Source organism: Saimiri boliviensis, chromosome 14 (genome assembly GCF_048565385.1).
Source record: "Saimiri boliviensis isolate mSaiBol1 chromosome 14, mSaiBol1.pri, whole genome shotgun sequence".
NCBI classification, from domain to species: domain Eukaryota; kingdom Metazoa; phylum Chordata; class Mammalia; order Primates; family Cebidae; genus Saimiri; species Saimiri boliviensis.
Window position 1 is genome coordinate 27,480,677 of NC_133462.1, and position 24,718 is coordinate 27,505,394.

The 24,718-nt window shown below is 40.2% G+C and overlaps 1 protein-coding gene, 1 long non-coding RNA gene and 1 pseudogene across 6 annotated transcripts in view; 2 read left to right on the forward strand and 1 right to left on the reverse strand.

Annotated features, from left to right (window-relative positions):
- The window catches only part of LOC104650337 (uncharacterized), an 86,898-nt gene that overhangs the window by 60,507 nt on the left and 1,673 nt on the right, over positions 1-24,718 (forward strand). Inside the window, exons 2-3 of one of the 3 annotated variants that reach the window (XM_039465459.2) lie at positions 19,605-19,731; positions 20,241-20,336. The exons of 1 other annotated variant lie outside the window; for it this stretch is intronic. In XM_039465459.2, coding sequence (XP_039321393.2) covers positions 19,605-19,731; positions 20,241-20,336 — 223 coding nt within the window. Of the gene's footprint in view, positions 1-19,604; positions 19,732-20,237; positions 20,337-24,718 lie in introns of those variants that run through there. One more of the 3 variants, XM_074385652.1, reaches the window with a different exon arrangement.
- Positions 1-24,718, reverse strand: part of LOC141581140 (uncharacterized) — a 53,835-nt gene that overhangs the window by 11,015 nt on the left and 18,102 nt on the right. Inside the window, exon 3 of one of the 3 annotated variants that reach the window (XR_012513689.1) lies at positions 15,290-24,447. The exons of the other annotated variants lie outside the window; for them this stretch is intronic. This is a non-coding gene — a long non-coding RNA (uncharacterized LOC141581140). Of the gene's footprint in view, positions 1-15,289; positions 24,448-24,718 lie in introns of those variants that run through there. 3 annotated transcript variants of the gene reach the window in all.
- Positions 13,517-14,139, forward strand: LOC120362644 (high mobility group protein B1 pseudogene; annotated as a pseudogene).

A 24,718-nucleotide genomic window follows, 5' to 3' on the forward strand; every position in this document is an offset into this window, starting at 1 on the left:
AAATAATTTAATCAAAGTGATTCAAAAATTTTCGAGCAACCAGCTGTCGTTTGTAATTTGTGGTTCATAGACGGGGCTCCAAGGAAAGAGTTTTATAAACTGCATGATGAAGAAAACAAAATTCAGTAATTGGTTAGGTACAGTTATGTAGTTTCTTCATTTGTGTAATAAAGGTGAAAATGTCCTGATTATGTAATCAGAGTTTACTTGGCAGTTTATAGTTGGTTAAGGCTGAATTTTATTTCTCTCAATGTAGTTATTTACTAAAACATGCACCCCAGTTAGATTTTTTTAAAAGTACGAATCCAGGGACTCGAGACACCTCAGTCTAATTGCCTGTCACTTAATTATTTTCACACTCCGTGGGAAACTGACTTTCTGTTGCATTTTTCCACCTGTGTCCCAAGCAGTATCTTAAATGTAACCTCTATCCTCCCTTTCTCCAGCCTCACTCTGGCTTGTAGTTAGATACTAAATTTCCAGTTTCATCTGGCGTTCCTAAATGCCAGCTTGTCCTCCCTAATTTACAGTATCAGCTATTTGTCTCTTAGGGTACTTTTGTATTTCATATTTTAGTTAACTTTTTTGCAAAGCAATAAATGATGGTTTTAAAAAGATTTATCTGTTTGTAAATATTACCCATGAGAAGAAAGCAAAGAATAATCCCCTGACGTTGTATTGTAAAAAGTCTCTGTGCCTCTTCTCCATATATCTTCTCTAGGCACAGAGGTCTTGTTAGAATGTTTTCGGTCAAGGTTATCTTTTGGAATCTTTATGACGTGATGTGTCCTCAGCCACCCTTTAGTTTTTTTCTGGTCCTGGGTTTCAGTACTGTCTGGGATAAACCAAGATATCCACCATGGTTATGTCAGCTAAAGAGCCTAGGGAATATCAGCTTCTGGGTTATTTTCTCCCATAGGATGACCTGAGGTATAAAATGTATCCTCTCAAGGAAGCAAGCGGATGCCCTGGGGCTGAGAGGAATCTTCTGGTGTATTCTTTTTTTTGAAAAGGTAACCTCTGAGACATTAAAATTGTCTACATGAAACCCAGCTTTTACTTCTTGGGCACACATTGCTGCTCAGCCAATCAGATGCTGATACTGAGGGGAAAACACTGAAATAATCTCTGCCCCCTGGATTCTCTAAGAGTTCAGAAAGATAATGAAATAAATATGATGAAAGAAAAATAGTGTCCCAAAAGGCCAAACCAACAACCAAAAAGTGACTCCAGTGAGATGGCGTAAGAACTTACAAAGTAAAATGCCCCTAGGGCAGCCACTGGGGCATAATGCAGTGTCTCCTGAATGTGTGGTTCTTGAGCACATAAGTGAGCAGGAGTGAGTGTCGGAATCTCTCAAGTGATTGAATGGCCTGACTTGAAACATAAGTCAGACACATCTGTTTTTTAATCAGCACTGCCTAGGTTTGTTACCCTGGGTTTTTCACCTTGAAAAAATTTGTTTACTGATTTTGACCTCAGTTTTTTAGCTGTAAATTGCATTATATTAGTAGGTCTTGAAAGGTAGAATTTTTTTTTTTTTTTTTTTTTTTTTTGACACGGAGTTTCGCCCTTGTTACCCAGGCTGGAGTGCAATGGCGCGATCTCGGCTCACCGCAACCTCCGCCTCCTGGGCTCAGGCAATTCTCCTGCCTCAGCCTCCTGAGTAGCTGGGATTACAGGCACGTGCCACCATGCCCAGCTAATTTTTTGTGCTTTTAGTAGAGACGGGGTTTCACCATGTTGACCAGGATGGTCTCGATCTCTCGACCTCGTGATCCACCCGCCTCGGCCTCCCAAAGTGCTGGGATTACAGGCTTGAGCCACCGCGCCCGGCTTAATTTTTTTTTTTTTAGACGGTTTCACTTTTGTTGCCAGGCTGAAATGCAGTGGCAAGATCTCATCTCACTGCAATCTCTACCTCTCAGGTTCAAGTGATTCTACTGCCTCAGCCTCCTGAGTAGCTGGGATTACAGGCACAAACCACCATGCCCGGCTAATTTTATATATATATATTTATATACATATATTTATATATAAATACATATATATTTATACATAAATATATATGTATATTTTATATATAAAAATATATATGTATATATAAATATACGTATATTTATATATATATGTTATATAAATATATATATATATATTTTTTTTTTTAGACGGAGTTTTGCTCTTGTTACCCAGGCTAGAGTGCAATGGCGCAATCTCGGCTCACCGCAACCTCCGCCTCCTGGGTTCAGGCAATTCTCCTGCCTCAGCCTCCTGAGTAGCTGGGATTACAGGCACGAGCCACCATGCCTAGCTAATTTTTTGTATTTTTAGTAGAGACGGGGTTTCACCATGTTGACCAGGATGGTCTTGATCTCTCGACCTCGTGATCCACCCGCCTCGGCCTCCCAAAGTGCAGGGATTACAGGCTTGAGCCACCGCACCCGGCTATATATATATATATATATATTTTAAATAAAGATGGGGTTTCACCATGTTGGCTGGGCTGCTCTTGATCTCCTGACCTGGGATAATCTGCCTGCCTGGGCCTTTCAAAGTGCTGGGATTACAGGCATGAGCCACCACACCCAGCCATTAGGAGAATGTTTACAGAGGGCATAAAAGAGGTTGGTTTTAGGAAAAAAAAAAAAAAAAAAAAAAGTCTAATTATGTATTTCATTTGTTAAAAATTCTCATTTACCTGCCTGAATGAAAAACTCAGCTCACTGTAAAAAAAAAAAAAAAAAAAAAAAAAAAAAAAAAAAAGCCGGGCGCTGTGGCTCACGCCTGTAATCCCAGCTCTTAGGGAGGCAGAGGCTGGAGGATAGCTTGAGCCCAGGAGTTGGAGACCTGCCTGGGCAATATAGCGAGACCCCGTTCTCCACAAAAAGGAAAAAAACAAAAAGACAAAAAAAAAAAAAAAAAAAAGGAAAAAAATTCTCATTTACCTTTTTCATTCCCAGAGGGAGTTTAAAAGTTTTCTCAGGTGTTTTTTTTTTTAATGGCTGGGTGAGTTCAAACAGAATTCCAAGGCTTAGTTTTTAGAATGCTAGCTACTGAGGAAAAGGATAGGGAAAATCTCTATTCTTTTTTGGCTGTGGAAAATTAATACATTTTCATGAGAAAATGTGGTAGATAATTGGTGAGTTACATAGATTCATGAAAATATCAGTTTGTCTTTTTGCAGGGTAAATTTGTGACAGTGAATATCTCTTTTCAAATCCTGTTATCTTGAGTTCTGAGTTTCATGCTAAATTTTATGAGATCAAACTTGGTACCACCTAGAAGTATTTCCATATGACTAATTGTTTACTACATGATTTTTTTTTTTTTTTTTTTTTTGAGACAGAGTTTCGCTCGTTACCGAGGCTGGAGTGCAATGGCGCGATCTCGGCTCACGGCAACCTCCGCCTCCTGGGTTCAGGCAATTCTCCTGCCTCAGCCTCCTGAGTAGCTGGGATTATAGGCACACGCCACCATGCCCAGCTAATTTTTTGTAGAGACGGGGTTTCACCATGTTGACCAGGTTGGTCTCGATCTCTCGACCTTGTGATCCACCTGCCTCAGCCTCCCAAAGTGCTGGGATTACAGGCTTGAGCCACTGCGCCCGGCCACTACATGATTTTTAATAAAAACAATAAAATAACATATTGTCTAATAGAAATAGATATTTTTGCTTTTCTTATTGAAGTATAAAATGTAAGTATTTTAAAATTTCCTTCCCTTATTTGAACAGTGTGTTTGAGCAATTTTGCTGAATTTTCCAACAAGCTGTTTCAAAAACCAAGTGAGTAACTAACATGGAAATTTAATCAAGCCCAGTGACTAAGAGCTAAGGCTAATATTGAACTTGCAAAAGGAGTTTTTTTTTTTTTTTTTTTTTGAGACAGAGTCTCACTCTGTTCCCAAGTGCCAGGCTGGAGTGCAGTGGAACAATCTTGGCTCACTGCAACCTCTGCCTCCCAGGTTCAAGCAATTCTCCTGCCTCAGCCTCCCAAGTACCTGGGACTGCAAGTGCACACCACTATGCCCAGCTAATTTTTGTATTTTTAGTAGAGACTGGGTTTCACCATGTTGGCCAGGATGGTCTCGGTCTTTTGACCTCATGATCCGCCTGCCTCGGCCTCCCAAAGTGCTGGGATTACAGGCTTGAGCCACCACGCCCGGCCACAAAAGGAGGTTTTTAAAAGCGGTTCGTTTTTTTCTGGGATGCCTTTCCTGCAGATGTCTCAGCCTGCTCATCCCAGTTATGGAAGAAGCCTTACTGCTGACAGAATCCTGCAAAGCTGGGGACTTACAGGTAAATTCAGTTAAGGTTAAGATGAAAGGGGACTGACAGGGTCTTACTGGTGATGAAGTTGTTTTTGTTTTGAAGCAGTTCCTAGGCTTTGGAATATAAAACAAAGTTAGATTTTAAAAAAAAATTTCACAAAGAGTACTGCAACAGGAAAAAGTACTAATTATTAAAAACTTCAAGGGCCCAGTGCAGTAGCTCACACATGTAATTCCAGCACTTTGGGAGGCTGAGGTGGGTGGATCACCTGAGGTTGGGAGTTTGAGACTAGCCTGATCAACATGGGGAAAACCCATCTCTACTAAAAATAAAAAATTAGCCAGACATGGTGGCACATGCCTGTAATTCCAGTTATTAGGGAGGCTGAGGCAGAATGGCCTGAACCTGGAAGGCGGAGGTAGGCAGACAAGGGTTTTTTTTTCTAGGGAGCAGCAAACAAGATTAGAGAGAAGGTGGGAAGAGAATGGCAAATGAAAGGTGAAAAATCAGATTTTAGATCAGAGAATGTTTTATTGTGAAGTCAGCATGCTCTTAGAAGAGACATAAAATGAGGTTGTATGTCAGCTCAGACTGAGAATAGTTCAAAGTTCTGGAGCTTGTGAAAAATTTTATTTAGATCACTGGAGACAAATTCAGCTGATTCTTTTAATGGGAAAAAGAAGAAAATGTGCAGAGTTCTTATCGAAAAGAGGTCCCAATTCAAGCCCCACAAGAGGGTTCTTGGATTTCTCTCAAGAAAAAATTTAGGGTGAGTCCATACAGTAAAGTAAAAAAAAAAAATATTAAGAAAGTAAAGAAGGCTGGGCGCGGTGGCTCAAGCCTGTAATCCCAGCACTTTGGGAGGCCGAGGTGGGTGGATCACAAGGTCGAAAGATCGAGACCAACCTGGTCAACATGGTGAAACCCCGTCTCTACTAAAAATACAAAAAATTAGCTGGGCATGGTGGCGCATGCCTATAATCCCAGCTACTGAGGAGGCTGAGGCAGGAGAATTGCCTGAACCCAGGAGGCGGAGGTTGCGGTGAGCCGAGATCGCGCCATTGCACTCCAGCCTGGGTAACAAGAGTGAAACTCCGTCTCAAAAAAAAAAAAAGAAAGTAAAGAAATAAAAGAATGGCTTATTCCTTAGGCAGAGCAGCCCCAAGAAATGCTGGTTGCACATTTTTATCTTTATTTCTTGATTATATGTTAAACAAGGGGTGGATTATTTATGCTTCCCAATATTAGACCACATAGGGTAACTTCCTGATGTTTCCATTGCATTTGTGAACTGTCATGACACTGGTAGGAGTGTAGCAGTGAGGGCGACCAGAGGTCACTCTCATTACAGCTTGGATTTGGTGGATTTTATTTGACTTCCTTACTGCAAACTGTTTTATATGCAAGGTCTTTATGACTTGTATCTCGTGCTGACATTTTATCCTATCCTGTTACCTGGAATGCCTAACTATCCAGGAATGCAGCCCAATCTATCTCAGCCCTATTTTACCTATACAAAATAGATTTGCTCTGGTTCCATACACCTCTGACATCTACCCCCTCTTTTTTTACAAGGGCACCCTTAATCCTAAGGATTGTAGAGGGATGCAGATTCATTTTCTGTAACTACTTCATGCTGAATAGGGGTGATGATATTTTTGCCTAACTATTCAGTTTTCTTTCTTTCTTTTTTTTTTTTTTTTGGAGATGGAGTTTCGTTCTTGTTGCCCAGGCTGGAGCGCAATGACGCAATCTCAGTTCACCGCAACCTTTGCCTCTTGGGTTCAAGCAATTCTTTTGCCTCAGCCTCCCCAGTAGCTGAGATTACAGGCATGTGCCACTACGCCTCGCTAATTTTGTATTTTTAGTAGAGACAGAGTTTTTCCATGTTGGTCAGGCTGGTTTCAAACTCCCAACCTCAGGTGATCCACCTGCCTGAGCCTCCCAAAGTGTTGGAATTACAGGTGTGAGCCACTGCGCCTGGCCCAGAGTTTTCTTGACTGAAAAACAAACCAAAGGGTCAGTGACGTTTTATGCAAAGTCAAAAATATTACTTCACTCTTCTATTAGTTCAGTCCAATCAGTTAATTCCTACTCTGTTTGATAGTTATGAACATTTCAGTTCTCCATAAATAGTGAAAGTTTTTTCTCTGTTCTAATGTCACAGTTTCTAAAGTCATCACAAACTTTCATTTAAGAACATGTGTTGGACGGATGTAGTGGCTCATGCCTGTAATCCTAGCATGCTGGGAGGCTGAGCCAGTGGATTACTTGAGGTCAAGAGTTTGAGACCAGCCTGGCCAAAATGGCAAAATTCTGTCTCTAGTAAAAATACAAAAATTAGCTGGGTGTGGCAGTGTGTGCCTGTAATCCCAGCTATTTGAGTGGCTGAGGCCGGAGAATCGCTTGAACCTAGGGACAGAGGTTGTAGTGAGTCGATATCATGCCACTTCACTCCAGCCCGGCTAAGAGTGAGACTGTCGTAAAAATAAATAAATAAATAAATCTGTCAAAGTCTTAAGTTAATTGTAAATCATCTTTTGAAGAGGATCAACAGAAGATGATTGTCTGGATGTCAAAGTCTTAGTGCAGTCACAGTAAAAAAAGAAAACTGAGAAGGAAATTTGGTTAGATCTGTGGCATACAATAATTTTATGTAACAATGGTGATTATTAATGATGTACACTTAGTCATATTAGAATTACAGGAGTTTCCCATAGTTTTGGAACACATACCAATAACATATTTACACAACATAGTCCAATAATAGTGAAACATTATTTCACATTTGACAATGTTTTCTGTGTGATTTTTATACTAAAGGAGCCAAAATTTACTATTGTATTTGTGTATTATTGATGTCAAACCCAATTCTCTTTTTTTTTTTACAGACAGGGTTTTATGTTGACCAGGATGGTCTCGAACTGCTGACCTCAGGTGATCGACCCACCTCAGCCTCTCAAATTGCTGGGATTACAAGCATGAGCTACCATGCCTGGCCCAAACACAATTCTTTTTTTTTTTTTTTTGAGACGGAGTTTCGCCCTTGTTACCCAGGCTGGAGTGCAATGGCACGATCTCGGCTCACCGCAACCTCCGCCTCCTGGGCTCAGGCAATTCTCCTGCCTCAGCCTCCTGAGTAGCTGGGATTACAGGCACACACCACCATGCCCAGCTAATTTTTTGCACTTTTAGTAGAGACGGGGTTTCACCATGTTGACCAGGATGGTCTTGATCTCTCGACCTCGTGATCCACCCGCCTCGGCCTCCCAAAGTGCTGGGATTACAGGCTTGAGCCACCGCGCCCGGCCCCAATTCTTAATGAATCTTTCTAGACAAATCTATCCAATTTTAATATTTGATCCTAAGGTAATATTCCCATAAACCTTTTAAACTCTTCACAAAGCCCTTGTTGTTAAAGAGTAAATCAGTGCTTTGAGAGAAGCTGTCATTTTTATCTCAACGTTCACTTTATAGAAAAACTGAATAATACCCATTTAACTTTAGTCAATATGTTCACACACAGAAACTCTTTTGCAATTAAATTTTAACAAATCTTTCACAGTTTGTTTAAACATTCAGGTTTATTCTTTCTAATTTAAAATAATCCTTTGACCTTTTAATCTAGGTGAAAAAAACTCACATTTCCGTATTTTCTTATGATGTTTTATGAAAAACACAATTCACTTTCTCTGTATAACTTGCGTGTAAAACTTTTTTCATAGTCAGAATTACATGTTACATTGTTAACTCTTAGCACCTTTAGTTTTGGTGAAAACTTCGGTAAGTAAGGGATTTTAATTGAGTACTAGACGTGGAGTCTAGGACACAGAAGTGTATATAAGGTCTCACTCCAGTGTATTAATAGTTAGAGTGTATGCCTAACTTGATGTGTCACAGGCCTTACCCAGCTGTAAAGCAGGCAAGTTGTACAGTGAAGAGTCATAGTGGCATTTCGTGACATCTTTAAGAGGCCTAATGACCTTTAAATTATACAACGTTTCTTGCATAAATTTCCTTTAGTGAATTACTTCATGACTCACACAGATCATCTACAATATGTTTAGAATTTCTTATTTGTCCTAAACATCCCTCTTTTTAAATAACAAGTCATTTTGTTTTAGGATAATAATTTACTATCTAAGATCTTTTCTTTTTCTTTAAGATTCATTTGTGATCTCGGCTCACTGCAACATCTGCCTCCTGGGTTCAACCAATTCTCCTGCCTCAGCCTACCAAGTACCTGGGATTACAGGCACCTGCCACCACGCCTGGCTAATTTTTGTATTTTTGTAGAGACAGAGTTTCACCATGTTGGCCAGGCTGGTCTCAAACTCCTGACCTCAGATGATTTGCCTGCCTTGATTTCCCAAAGTGCTGGGATTACCAGCGTGAGCCACTATGGCTGGCCAAAATCTCTTTTCTTTATAACCTTTGTATATTTAGGGGGTATGGCTAATTTCATATGTCCTAAGGCCTTATTTATAATTTAATGTCTTCAAGATAGGTAAATTGAACAATTTTTTTTTTTTTTTGAGATGGAGTTTCGCTCTTGTTACCCAGGCTGGAGTGCAATGGCGCGATCTCGGCTCACCGCAACCTCCGCCTCCTGGGCTCAGGCAATTCTCCTGCCTCAGCCTCCTAAGTAGCTGGGATTACAGGCACGCACCACCATGCCCAGCTAACTTTTTGTATTTTTAGTAGAGATGGGGTTTCACCTTGTTGACCAGGATGGTCTCGATCTCTCGACCTCGTGATCCACCCGCCTCGGCCTCCCAAAGTGCTGGGATTACAGGCTTGAGCCACCGCACCCGGCTGAACAATTTTTTAAAGTCATAGAACCAATTTATAACCATAAAGTATTTGGTAAATCTAGTAACTGACCTATATAATTTGGAACAAATTGTTTTATTTTGAAGACACTTTTATTTTCCCTATAATCTTTAAAAGTGTTTTTACTTCCAAATGATTATTTGTCACATGAACTAAAAGGCATTAAACTTTATACTTTTTGGACAAAATATTTTATTTAAGCTCTTATTATTTTAAAACCAATTAATCAGAGTTCTTTCATATCATACACACAACACATATAAATACACAGACAAAAGATTCAGTAGTTGTAAGGTTTTTCTTTGTCAGACTTTTAAAATGGTTAAAAGTCTCCGGGTTCCCTTTTCTTGAGTGGCCCTAGTGACATGGCTGGCTGCACCATAGCCCTGGGGGTCAAGCCACAACACAAAGGAAAATTATCTTTTTCTCTTCTGGACAGAGCAAAATATGTGTAACAAACATAGACATTAGCTACTCTGCTTAGCAACTGGTATCAAACTGGCAGGACTTAAACTTGTCCCCAATTGGGCCCTGTCATTGTTAATTCAGCCTCTGATCAGAAGTTTTAACTTGTGGTCTCTGGGCAAGATGGTTACTCTGTGTAATAGATAAGATAAAAAAACAGAAAAGAGACAAAAGGCATTGCCTGTGGCAGGGTGGGAAGGTAAAGAGCTCAGGGGGCAAGAGGAAGACCTTCCCATTGTGGGGATCATAAGTTCAGGTGGTCACTTCTTGGTAGCAAAGAGATTTTTTCCAGCAGTCCTATTAGTACTTAGTTTCTTTTCTAGAGGTGAAAAAGATCCCCATGTCCCATGGTCCTGTAGATGCCTAATTCTGTCACTTACAGCCATCAGCGAAGAGCGCAAGGCAGACTAATCCAAAGAGAATAGCAGTGAATATCTCAGGGTCAAACCTGTTCTTAGCTGAGAAAGATTTTACTGAGAGAAATCTCTAACTTTCTAAATCTCAGGAAGGAATATAACCTTTCTATGTTGGGCCTCGAATTCAAGTTCAGTCAAGTGTAATTGCTTTTTATTAAGAGAAGCCTTTAATCCACTCTTCAGAGAGACTAATTCCCCTAAGTTATGCCTCTGATCCAGTCTTATCCTTTACTCAGGTATCTGCACCCCACTCACCCAAAGTCAGCCAATTGGTGCACACAGATGATTTTCCTTTGAGTCAGAGGTCTCTTCAGTATTACTCCCTTAGTGGTTACCAGAAAGATGTTATCAGAAAGAAATTATGATCTAGAACCCAAGAGAGGGTTCTTGGATCTTACTCAAGAAAGAATTCAGGGCAAGTCCATAGAATAAAGTGAAAGCAAGTTTATTAAGAAAGTAAAGAAAAATATTGCTTACTCCATAGGCAGAGCAGTCCTGAGGGCTGCTGTTGCACATTTTTATGATTATTTCTTGATTATATGCTAAACAAGGGGTGGAATATTTATGCCTCTCCTTCTACTAGTAGTGTATAAACATTCCGTTTTTTTCACAGATGCTATAAAAAAAAAATAAAAAACAAAAAAAGAGAAAAATAAATAAATAAACATTCAATTTTCTCTGCAGCCTTGCCAGCATCTGTTACTGACTTTTGTTTTTGAGACAGAGTCTCACCCTGTCACCCAGGTTGGAGTGCAGTGGCGTGATGTCAACTCATTTTAACCTTCACCTCTTGTGTTCAATAGACTCTTGAGTCTTAGTTTCCCAGGTAGTTGGAAGTACAGATATGCACCACCAAGCCTGACTAATTTTTGTATTTTTAGTGAGAATGGGGTTTCCCCATGTTGGCCAGGTTGCTCTCAAACTCAAGACCTTAAGTGATCTATCCACTTTAACCTCTCAAAGTGCTGGGATTACCATGCTCAGGCTTTTACTGACTTTCTAACAGCAATCAGAATATGAGATGGTATCTCTTTATTTATTTATTTTTTAATTTCTCTAGTGGTTGGTGGTAAGCATTTTTTGCACATGCTTGTTAGCAACATGTTTGTCTTTTGAAAAACATCTGTTCATCTTTTTTGCCTACTTTTTTTTTTTTTTTTTTTGAGATGGAGTTTCGCTCTTGTTACCCAGGCTGGAGTGCAATGGCGCGATCTCGGCTCACCGCAACCTCCGCCTCCTGGGCTCAGGCAATTCTCCTGCCTCAGCCTGAGTAGCTGGGATTACAGGCACGAGCCACCATGCCCAGCTAATTTTTTGTATTTTTAGTAGAGATGGGGTTTCACCATGTTGACCAGGATGGTCTCGATCTCTCGACCTCGTGATCCACCCACCTCGGCCCCCCAAAGTGCTGGGATTACAGGCTTGAGCCACCACGCCCGGCCTTTGCCTACTTTTTAATGAATTTTTTTTAAACTTCTTCATGAATTCTGGATATTAAACCTTTATTAGGAACATAGTCTGCCAGTATTTTTATTTATTTGGCATGTTGTCTGATTACTCTGTTTTTTTTTTTTTTTTTTTTTTTTTTTTTTGAGACGGAGTTTCGCTCTTGTTACCCAGGCTGGAGTGCAATGGCGCGATCTCGGCTCACCGCAACCTCCGCCTCCCGGGTTCAGGCAATTCTCCTGCCTCAGCCTCCTGAGTAGCTGGGATTACAGGCACGCGCCACCATGCCCAGCTAATTTTTTGTATTTTTAGTAGAGACGGGGTTTCACCATGTTGACCAGGTTGGTCTCGATCTCTCGACCTCGTGATCCACCCGCCTCGGCCTCCCAAAGTGCTGGGATTACAGGCTTGAGCCACCGCGCCCGGCCTTTGCCTACTTTTTAATGAATTTTTTTTAAACTTCTTCATGAATTCTGGATATTAAACCTTTATTAGGAACATAGTCTGCCAGTATTTTTATTTATTTGGCATGTTGTCTGATTACTCTGTTGATAGTTTCCTTTGCTGTGAAGAAGCGTTTTAGTTTAATTAGGTCCCATTTGTCTATTTTTGTTTTGGTTGCAATTCCTTTTATCTTCCTCATAAAATCTTTGCTAGCTTCTATGCCTAGAATGGCATTTTCTTGGTTATTTATTTTCCAAGGTTTAAAAAATAATTTTAAGTTTTGCATTTAAGTCTTTATCTTCATTTGATTTATATATATATATATATATATGTGTATATATATACATATATATATATATATATAGAGAGAGAGAGAGAGAGAGTAAGGTGACCAGTTTGAATCTTCTACAAAGTGGTAGCTACTTATTCCAGCCTGTCTGTTACATAGGGAATTCTCCCCACATTCTTCTTGTGAGGTTTGTCAAAGATCAGATAGTTGAAGGTGTGGGGCATTATTTCTGGACTTTCTATTCTGTTGCATTTGCCTATGAGTCTGTTCTAGTACCATGCTGCTTTGGTTACCACAGCCCTCTAGTGAGTGTGGTTTGAAGTGGGGTCATGTAATGCCTCCAGCTTTGTTCTTTTTGCTTAAAATTGCCTTGGCTATTCAGGCTTATTTTGGTTCCATACAAATTCTAAAATAGTTATTTTTTAGTTTTGTTAACAATGTTTTTGGTAGTTTGATAGCAATAGCATTAAATTGGTAAAGGTCTTTGGGCAGTTTGGTCATTTTAATAATATTGTTCTTTTCTATTCATCAGCATACAGTTTTTTTTTTTTTAAATCTGTGTGTGTCATCTCTGACTTCTTCTTTTTTTTTTTTTTTTTGAGACGGAGTTTCGCTCTTGTTACCCAGGCTGGAGTGCAATGGCACGATCTCGGCTCACCGCAACCTCCGCCTCCTGGGTTCAGGCAATTCTCCTGCCTCAGCCTCCTGAGTAGCTGGGATTACAGGCACGCGCCACCATGCCCAGCTAATTTTTTGTATTTTTAGTGGAGACGGGGTTTCACCATGTTGACCAGGATGGTCTCGATCTCTCGACCTCGTGATCCACCCACCTCGGCCTCCCAAAGTGCTGGGATTACAGGCTTGAGCCACTGCGCCCGGCATCTCTGACTTCTTTAAGTAGTGTTTTGTCATTCTTGTCATAGATATCTTTCACCTCCCTGGTTAGCAGTATTCCTGGATATTGTATTCTTTTTGTGATAATTTTGAATGGGATTATGTTTTTTATTTGGCTTTTGGCTTGGATGTTGTTGATGTACAGGGATGCTACTGATTTAGTATCCTCAAACTTTGCTGAAGTTGTTTATCAGTTTAAAGATCTTTTCTGGCCGAGCATGGTGGCTCACACCTGTAATCACAGCGCTTTGGGAAGTCAAGATGGGTGGATCACAAGGTCAGGAGTTCGAGACAGGACTGACCAAAATGGTGAAAACCTGTCTCAAAAAAAAAAAATTAAAAAGATAAATAAACAGAGCCATTGCAGTACATTGAGCTCCACAGAGACAGCACTGGGGCAAGTGAGAGCCAGATGGGCACTGGGCGACTCTGTGCCTCGCTGAGGAAAAGTAACTAAACATGGGCAAAGGAGATCCTGAGAAGCCAAAAGGCAAAATGTCATATGCATTTTTTGTGCAAACTTGTCCGGAGGAGCATAAGAAGCAGCACCCAGATGCTTCAGTCAGCTTCTCAGATTTTTCTAACAAGTGCTCAGAGAGGTGGAAGACTGTGTATGCTAAAGAGAAAGGAAAATTTGAAGATATGGCAAAGGTGGACAAGGCCCATTATGAGAGAGAAATGAGGGAAGACAAAAAAGAAGTTCAAGGATCCCAATGCACCCAAGAGGCCTCCTTTGGCCTTTCTCCTGTTCTGCTCTGAGTATCACCCAAAACTCAAAGGAGAACTTCCTGACCTGTTCATTAGTGATATGGCGAAGAAACCGGGAGAGACATGGAATAACACTGCTGCAGATGACAAGCAGCCTTATGAAAAGAAGGCTGAGAAGCTGAAAGAAAAACAGGAAAAGGATATTGCATATCGAGCTAAAGGAAAGCCTGATGCAGCAAAAAAAGGGAGTTGTCAAGGCTGAAAAAAGCAAGAAAAAGAAAGAAAAGGAGGAAGATGAGGAAGAGGATGAGGAGGAAGAGGAATGTGAAGATGAAGATAAGTTGGTTCTAGCAGTTTTTTTTTCTTGTCTATAAAGCATTTAACCTCCCTGTACACAACTCCTTTTAAAGAAAAAAACTGAAATGTAAGGCTGTGTAAGATTTGTTTTTAAACTGTACAATGTCTTTTTTTATTAACAAACAAAATAGTTAACACACTACTGAATGTATCTTTAGATAGCCCTGTCCTGGTGGTATTTTCAGTAGCCACTAACCTTGCCTGTTACAGTATGGGGGTTGTAAATTGGCATGGAAATTTAAAGCAGGTTCTTGTTGGTGCACAGCACAAATTAGTTACATATGGGGATCATAGTTTTTTCATCTTCAGTTGTCTCTGATGCATGTTATACAAAATAATCATTGCTCTGCTAACTGAATACCACTCTGTAATTGCAAAAAAAAAAAAAAAAAAAAAAGTTGTAGCTGTTTTGTTGACATTCTGAATGCTTCTAAATAAATACAATTTTTTATTAAAAATAATTAAAAAAAAATTTTTAAATCCTCATCTGTCTCTCCTTTTAACAATAACAACAACAAAAGTTTTTCTGCTGAGACTGTAGGGTTTTGAAGATACGGAATCTTTTCATCTGCACGTAGGGATAATATGACTTCCTCTCTTCCTGTTTGGATGTCTTTTTATTTTCATCTTTTTCTCGATTGGCCAGGACTTCCAGTTCTATGTTGAATAGGAGTTTTGAGTGAAGGGTTCCTTGTCTTGTGCCAGTTTTCAAGGAGGTATGCTTCTAGCTTGTATCCATTCAGTATGTTGGTTGTAACTTTGTCATGGATGACTCACTGTTTTGAAGTATGCACCTTCAATGCCTAGTTTTTAATGGGTTTAAACATGAAAGATGTTACATTTTTTGAAAGCTTTTGTAGCATCTATTGAGATAGTCTTGCAGCTTTTGTCTTTTGTTCTGTTTATGTGATGAATAACATTTATTAATTGCATGTTGAAACAACCTTGCATCACAGAGACATAAACTACTTGATCACACTGGGTTAGCTTTTTGGGGTTCTCCTGTATTCGATTTGCCAGTATTTTTTTGAGAATATTGTCTTCAGTGTTTATCATGGATACTGGCCTGAAGCTTTTTATGTTTGTGTTTTATCTCTGCCAGGTTTTGATATCAGAATGATGCTATTCTTATGTAATGAGTTGAAAAAGAGTACCTTTTACTCAGTATTTTGAAATAATTTTGGTAGAAGTGGTACCAGCTCTTTTTTTTTTTTTTTTTTTTTTTTGAGACGGAGTTTCGCTGTTGTTACCCAGGCTGGAGTGCAATGGCATGATCTCGGCTTACCACAACCTCCGCCTCCTGGGTTCAGGCAATTCTCCCATCTCAGCCTCCTGAGTAGCTGGGATTACAGGCACGCGCCACCACGCCCAGCTAATTTTTTGTATTTTTAGCAGAGACGGGGTTTCACAATGTTGACCAGGATGGTCTCCATCTCTTGACCTCGTGATCCACCCGCCTCGGCCTCCCAAAGTGCTGGGATTACAGGCTTGAGCCACCGTGCCCGGCCGGTACCAGCTCTTTGTACATCAGGTAGAATTCAGCTGTAAATCTGTCTAATCCTGTGGTTTTTTTGGTTGCTGGGCTATTTATTACTAATTGAATTCTGGAGCTTGTTATTGGCCTATTCCGGGATTCTCTTTTGTTGCTGTTGTTGTCTTTGGAGGATGTATCTTTGCTTCGGGGTTACAATCCTCATGTTTGGCCCAAGTGAACTCTCTACTTATATTCATGTTGCCTCAGATTTTTCCTTTTAGGTAGACATAGTACTTAGAGTGTGCTAGGGCAGCCTCTAAGAGGAGATTTCTCTTTTGATTGTACTCTGTTTGCTGTTAACACCCAAGTATGCAAACCGGGTTGATCCCACCTAGAATCTGCCTGGGATTCACAAGACAGGACTAGACTTAGGATTGAGAATATACAGAAAACTAACAAGAGGCATTGTCTGCATTGTGAGATGTCAACCAACACAGGAATCTAAAATTCCCCTTCGAGAGTGTGGCTTTTTGAGCTTTTCACATCTTGTTCAGTGACCTGCTACAGTTATGTGAAAGTCTCCAGGTATAGTCTGATGACAGAATCTTTAAGTTCAAATAAGCATCTTAAGAGTGAGAGATCAAGGCCAAAAAGTATCCAGAACTATGGCCACAACTATCTCTACCTGTAAACTATGATGTTGGGGGAGAGTGTCCTTCCTCTTACCTAAAAGCTAATGAATCAGGATAGGTGATCCAGGTCCTAGAGCTTCACCATAACAGTTCAATTTTCTATTTAGAACCAGCCCAAGTCTCTCCAGCCTGGCTTAACCATTGTGCCATCAGCCCCAGGTGACTAAGAACCCTCTCTTAGGATTCTAGTGAACCCTAGGCATCTTTGAGATATTTGGGAGTGTCCAGGGCAGGCTAACAACAGTGATTAACTCTGCTTCTGTCTCGGTATAAGAGAAAGAAATAATCCTGTGGTTTTTTTCTTCCTTCACGCAAGAGATCACTGTAGTTGGTACCAAATGAGAGTTTCTCCAGTTTCCTGGCAGTTGGATGAAAGACAAAGAGGAGGTCTGGTGACTCAAACAGATAAACTAATTGCTTCCATTTCATATGGTCATTCAATAAATGGATAATCATTCCATTGCACTCCAGCCTGGGTGACAGAGCAAGAATTTGTCTAAAAATATAAATAAACAAGAGTTTTGTCTGGTGAATTCTGCTGCCTTTCTAGAGCTGGTGCTCACAGTTTTCAGAAACCCAAAAGCAAGTAAATGAGAAAAATAAATATATATTTTAGATTTTAAATTTTTAAATTTTGTTTTAAAACCATTGCTTATAGAAACGTTCCATTTAGTAACTTGTTTTCTATTCCTACAGATCCAGTAGTTGTTCCACAAGTAACAAAAAGTAAATATAAACACAATAAAAATATATCTAAACCACATTAAACTTTTTCTATATTCCTCTCATCTGTCTAGATTTAACTTTTATTCTATACATTTAAAAAAAATCAATGACAGAGAAACAGAGGAAGAAATAGAAATGGCAGACATTTTACCTAAATCCTGGGAATTACTGAACTGTTAGTATCTATTTCCAGGGTATTATGAGAATGAAGTCACATCATGTGTTATTCCCAGCACAGTGCTTTGTAACATAACTTGAGCAGATAGTACCTGCTTAATAAACATTTCATTATTACATGTGTACATGTTGTTTTTCAAATGCGGACTTATTCAGAAATTGCTGCTTTCTCTTTCCTCTGAAAACTTTAAAGAGTCAGCAAAGAATATCAAACTTGAGGATGGAAACTGGTTGTCTTCATTTGTATCAGAATTATTTGGTTGTGACAGGAGTGCTGAGTGTATGGAATCTGTGCTGTGCTTGCTTTCTCTAACTGCTGCTAATAATGAACCCAGGGGGAGCAGCATCAGCACTGGCAGGGAACTTGTTTGAAACACACATTCATGGTGTTTTTCCAAACCTGCAGATTCACATTACAGAGTGGGACCAACATTACCAAGTAATTTTTAAGCTCATTAAAGCGGGAGAGGCAGTGCTTATCAGCCCACTCTTGTCATTCAGATTACATGATCAATTTGCAGAAATCTTACTTGTGCCCTTTACACTGGTTTTGTTTATTCTCCTGGATGGAAGCATTCGTGACTCTAAGGTGAGGCCAGAATCAAGTATGAGGGCTTCAAGATACATTCCTGACAGTTACGTGTCACCTTTGCAGTAAAAGGTGGTCACAGAGCCTATTCTATTTGACTTGGTAGGGACAGGGCAATGTGGCCTATTTCCATTACTGTAGCAGAAATTGCTGGTGTGTGTGGCAGGGGAGAGCAGCTGTGGACAGAAAAAGAGGAACGTGTATTTTTATTTCCATTCAGCTAATTGTTCCTGAATCTCTTCTGTTTTTTTTTTTTGAGACGGAGTTTTGCTCTTGTTACCCAGGCTGGAGTGCAATGGCACGATCTCGGCTCACCGCAACCTCCGCCTCCTGGGTTCAAGCAATTCTCCTGCCTCAGCTTCCTGAGTAGCTGGGATTACAGGCACGTGCCACCATGTCCAGCTAATGTTTTGTATTTTTAGTAGAGACGGGGTTTCACCATGTTCACCAGGATGGTCTCGATCTCTCGACCTCGTGATCCACCCGCCTCGGCCTCCCAAAGTGCTGGGATTACAGGCTTGAGCCACCGCGCCCGGCCCTACTATAATTATTTTTATCTTTATTATTAAGTGTCTTTATGCAGCTAATATAGATAAATCATCACATTTAATCTGGCAGCTGCCAGTTTTTCTTAGGTTTTTTTTTTTAGACAGAGTCTTGCTCTGTCCCAGGCTGGAGTGCAGTGGCATGATCTCGGCTCACTGCAGCCTCTGCCTTGCAGGTTCAAGCAATTCTTCTGCCTCAGCTTCCTGAGTATCTGGGACTACAGGCTTGTGCCACCACACCCAGCTAATTTTTGTATTTTTAGTAGAGATGTGGTTTCATATTAGGATGGTTTTGATCTCTTGACTTCATTGTCCAACTTCCTCAGCCTCCCAAAGTGCTGGGATTACAGGCATGAGCCACTGCACACGGCCAGAAAATGAAGGCTCTTATCTTTGTTTACAGGCAGAAAAAATTGAGAAAAACATTGTCTTTCACTTACTGAATGTTTGACAAGATAGTCTTCTTGGGTCAAAAACATTGGCATTACTAGTGATCTTGTCAGAATTTTAAAAACTCAGACTTTATTCCAGATCTTCTGGACAAAGAAAAAAAAATTCTCATGACAGGATCTCCAGTTTATTGTATACATTTAAATTTGAGAGTTACCTTATAACTCAACATGGTTTTTTTTCTTTTGTCTGAAAAATATACACAACTCATTATGATGTAAATATAGCACTAAAAATGTATACATTTATGTTTATGTCCTTAATTATATATTTTATCATCCAGAAGAGTATCACATATGCACTGGTGATGTGGACCTTATGCCATCCTCTTCCCTCAGAGTAAGATAACACATTAGAGCCGGCCGCGGTGGCTCAAGCCTGTAATCCCAGCACTTTGGGGGGCCGAGGCGGGTGGATCATGAGGTTGAGAGATCGTGACCATCCTGGTCAACATGGTGAAACCCCGTCTCTAACTAAAAATACAAAAAAAACTAGCTGGGCGTGGTGGCGCATGCCTGTAATCCCAGCTACTCAGGAGGCTGAGACAGGAGAATTGCCTGAGCCCAGGAGGCGGAGGTTGCGGTGAGCCGAGATCGCACCATTGCACTCCAGCCTGGGTAAAGAGAGCGAAACTCCGTCTCAAAAAAAAAAAAAAAAAAAAAAAAAAGATAACACGTTAGAGAATATTTCTGTGTTGAAAATGATTGGATAATTTCAGGTATTTTTCTAAGTCAGAACCAATTATCTTTATTCTCTCATTTCACCTTAATTCAAATAAAAAATTCTTCCCATGGCCACTTGGTAATATGTGTGTCTGTGTGTTTCTCAGGAGACATTGACATTTAGGGATGTGGCCATAGAATTCTCTCTGGAGGAGTGGCAATGCCTGAACCCTGCTCAGCAGAATTTATATAGAAATGTGATGTTAGAGAACTACAGAAACCTGGTCTTCTTGGGTGAGTATAACTTTAATACACAATTCTTAATATACCTTAAAAGTTTATATCTCTTTCTGTAGAATTTTTTATTTTTGTAATTTATGCTTTGTATAAATGAGTTTCTGATCCCTGTTTTAAAAAAACCTTGATGATTTATTTGTTCACTTAGAAAAAAATTTCTTCAGCATGTTTTATCTTGACCTGAATGTTCCACATTCCTGAGCTGATCTGTATCCTTTACTCTAGATTAATTATAATTCCTGAAATTTAGTGGCATAAAATATCATTGCCCGTATTTTAAAAATCTATTTCCCACCATCAGTTTTTGATTCATGAGTACCAGGAAGTAAAATTAAGGACCTACAAATTTAAAATTTTTCTAAATATTTAGAGATGTCTCTCATTAATTAGTATTTTGGAATTAATTTCCTAGAATATTCTATTACATCCTTTTTACTGTACACGGTACTAGGTTGGTAATTAGAAAATGTAAGAAAGATTCATGTTATTTATTTTTAATAAAGCAGATATTGCTGTCTCCAAGCAAAACCCGATCAGCGGTCTGGAGCAAAAAAAAGAGCCCTGTAGTATGAAGAGTCATGAGATGGTGGCCAGACCCTCAGGTAGGTGAGAGTGAATACACAGACAACACAGATGAGACGTCCAAAGGTAAAATAAAAATAAAAATAAGTCAGTTTTTACAATGTGATTTGGGAAGCTGTGTTGAAAACCAAATTGTTTTTGAGAAGCTTGAATATTTTGTTAAATTTTTCTCTCACATGGGGGCATCTTTTGTCTTATGCTTTTAAAGTCTCTAAAAATTCTACTTTTCCTTGGGTTATCTTCCTTCATCTACAGTGAGAGCAAAAGTCCTCTTCATGGCATATAAAGACTGTACAATCTGTCTGCTTTTTTATTGTTTTGGGGGGCACGCAAATATTTGCATAATTTTGAAAAACAAACTAGTACTTCTCTTTTTTCTTCATGTCTGAAATGTGTGAGATTAGTGTTTTCTGTTCCATTAGAGGTTTATTTTTTCTGCATATTCCATTGTTTGTATTATTATAGTCTTAAAATATAACTTGAAATTGAAAATTATGCTGAGCATGGTGGCTTATGCCTGTTATCTGAGGTCTTTGGGAGGCCGAGGAGGGCAGATCATGAGTCAGGAGATCGAGACCATTCTGACTAACAAGGTGAAACACCATCTCTACTAAAAATACAGAAATTATGCGGGCATGGTTATGTGCCTGTAGTCCGAGCTAATCAGGAGGCTGAAGCAGGAGAATCACTTGAACCTGGAGGGCAGAGGTTGCAGTGAGCTGAGATTGTGCCATTGTACTCTAGCCTGGGCAACAAGAGCATAACTCTGCCCCCCAAAAATAAAAATATTTAAAAAATTTTTTTTCTTAAAGGTAAATTATGATGTCCCACTGCTTTGTTCTTTTTTTCTCAAGAATGCTTAGGCTATTTAAATTTATTGTAGCTTATAAATTTTAGAATTGTGTTTTCTATTACTAGGAAAAAAATGCCAGTGGAATTTTGATAGAAAGATTATTGAATGTATAGATTACTTTAGATACCATGGCACTTTAACAATATTTATTCTTTTTTTGTTGTTTGTCTTTGTTTGAGATGAAGTTTCACTCCTGTTTCCCAGGCTGCAGTGCAGTGGCACAATATGGGTCATTGCAACCTCTCCCTCCCAGGTTCAAGCCATTCTTCTGCCTCAGCCTCCTGAGTAGTTGTGATTACCGGCATGTACCACCACTCCCAGCTAATTTTGTGTTTTTGCTTTAGATGGGATTTCTCCATATTGGTCAGGCTGGTCTCAAACTCATGACCTCAGGTGATATGCCAGCCTTGGCCTCCCAAAGTGCTGAGACTGCAGGAGTGATCCACTGTGCCCAGCAATATTTATTCTTTCAATCCACAGACATAATTTTGTTTTCTTTGAGACATATTCTCGCTCTGTCACTTAGGCTGCAGTGCAGTGGTACAATTTTGACTCACTGTAACCTCCACTTCCTGAGTTAAAGTGAGTCTCCTTCCTCAGCCTCCTGAGTGGTGGGGACCACAGACATGTTCTACTATGCCTGGCTAATTTTTGTATTTTTAGTAGACGCAGGTCTTGATCTCCTGACTTTGTGATTCACCTGCTTTAGCCTCCTGAAGTGCTGGGATTACAGGTGTGAGCCACTGCACTCAGCTGACATAAAATATTTTTATTTTATTTTTAATTGTTTTTCAAAGTAATTATTTACCTTTTGTTTTTTTGAGAGGAGTCTCCCTCTATTATCCAGGCTGGAGTGCAGTGGCATGATCTTGGCTCACTGCAACCTCCACCTCCCAGATTCAAGCAATTCTGCCTCAGTCTCCTGAGTAGCTAGGATTACAGGCACATGCCACCACACCTGGCTTATTTTTGTATTTTTAGTGGAGATGGGATTTTACTATGTTAATCAGTCTGGTCTCAAACTCTGGACCTCGTGATCTACCCACCTTGGCTTCCCAAAGTGGCTGGGATTACAGGTGTGAGCCACAGCACCCAGCTGACACAAAATTTTTTTTTTTTTTTTTTGAGATGGAGTTTCACTCTTGTTACCCAGGCTGGAGTGCAATGGCACGATCTCGGCTCACCTCAACCTCTGCCTCCTGAGTTCAGGCAATTCTCCTGCCTCAGCCTCCTGAGTAGCTGGGATTACAGGCACGTGCCACCATGCCCAGCTAATTTTTTGTATTTTTAGTAGAGACGGGGTTTCACCATTTTGACCAGGATGGTCTCGATCTCTCGACCTTGTGATCCACCCGTCTCGGCCTCCCAAAGTGCTGGGATTACAGGCTTGAGCCACCGCGCCCGGCTTATTATTGTTTTTTTTTTGTTTTTTTTTTGTTTTTTTTTTTTGAGATGGAGTTTCGCTTTTGTTACCCAGGCTGGAGTGCAATGGCGCGATCTCGGCTCACCGCAACCTCCGCCTCCCGGGTTCAGGCAATTCTCGCGCCTCAGCCTCCTGAGTAGCTGGGATTACAGGCACGTGCCACCATGCCCAGCTAATTTTTGTATTTTTTAGTAGAGACGGGGTTTCACCATGTTGACCAGGATGGTCTCGATCTCTCCACCTCGTGATCCACCCGCCTCAGCCTCCCAAAGTGCTGGGATTACAGGCTTGAGCCACCGCGCCCGGCTTATTATTGTTATTATTATTTTTTGAGACGGAGTTTCGCTCTTGTTACCCAGGCTGGAGTGCAATTGCGCGATCTCGGCTCACCGCAACCTCCGCCTCCTGGGTTCAGGCAATTCTGCCTCAGCCTCCTGAGTAGCTGGGATTACAGGCACATGCCACCATGCCCAACTAATTTTTTTTTTTTGTATTTTTAGTAGAGACAGGGTTTCACCACGTTGACCAGGATGGTCTCAATCTCTTGACCTCGTGATCCACCCGCCTCGGCCTCCCAAAGTGCTGGGATTACAGGCTTGAGCCACCGCGCCCGGCCAGAAATTTACTATTTTAATGCAATTACAAAATTATTTTCTTTCTCTATTGTATCAGATTATTTTATGTGTATGGAACTATAACTTGTATGCTAATTTTATATTTTCTTAAGTTACTATTAGACAAATTTTAATGTACTGTTTATGGTTTTTTTTATATGTAAGATCATACGATCCACAAACAGCAACTTTTTACTTATTTCTCTTCAATTTCAATGGCTTTTTAAAAATGTTTTTGACTAATTCTTGTGCCACACACTGCTAGTGCTACATTAAAATAGAAGCATTGACAGTGGGCACAATATGGTTTTATACTGGTGTCTGTGAATTTGCAGGAGCAACATCTCTTTAAGCTTTTATAAACTCATTTCAAGAAGCAAAGGTCATTTTCTGTTGTGTCCCTAGAGTGATGGGATGCCCTCAGAGTTTGTAGTGGAGGGTTTGTAGCTTGGTCACAGGCTGCTGTGTCTGCACTAGGGTCCACCTTTAGGTGGCTTCTTACAAAGGGTTTGGGTAATTGTAATTTCTATTTTATTTTTGGAAATATTGAATATCCTTCAGGACTTTGATCTGTAGGACAGGTTTCTGCAGTTGGGTCCATATATAATGGTCCTTATATTAGGATGTGAATGGGTATGGCTTTCACTGAGTGATTACCAGAGAGGATTGTCTCAGGTTACTGTGTGGATTTCTATTTAGGCAAAAGTGGTCATGAACTGTGGCTCAGAGATCTGGAACTGAGTTATTGAACTGCTTGAGGGGCCACAGTAAAAATCAAGGTTTGCAGGCTGGTTTGCATGGCTGTAAATGGGTATCTTCCTCCACATTTCTGGAAGGACAGGACCTCTTCCAGACTGTAACTGGGAGTAGGCTGGGATAGTGACAGGGTTATCTACAGAATTCTCAGTGGGACCAAGTTGGTTGGGCCATTTCTTGGTCTGTAGCCAAGGCCAGGGGTCCTGTAGTTTCCCATCTGAATGAGATCCTGTCCTCTGAAAAGAACACTCCTCAATCTAGGGCTTTAGCAGAGTTTTACAACTCCCTCTCTAAATCTCAAAGGTCTCTTAAAGCTACTTACTTTGGAGACTGGGTCTTGTGTATTACCCAGGCTGGTCTTGAAATCCTGGCCTGCAGAAATTCTTCAACCTGAGTGTACTACATAGTTATCATTACAGATTTGAGCCGTGATGCCTGGCTTTCATGAAGGCGTCTTTGTCAGGGATGCCTAAAAAAACTTTTTGCTGTGGAGAGAATAATTAATTCTTTTAATTTCTTTTAACACTTTATGTTATGGGAGACTAGTTTTCCTGAAAGGCTGCTAGAAGCAAGAAATAAAGATGGGTGTGCCAGTAATTTACTTCTTTATTAAAAAAGAAACCAACTTTGAAAGGCACTATGTTATATTGGGGAGCAGGAAGAAACGTCTTGGGTAAATGGAACAGACTTTTCTTTTTCTTCTGTATCTTTGCATCGTACTCATCTGGGGAACTTTACACATTTATTTATAAGTGT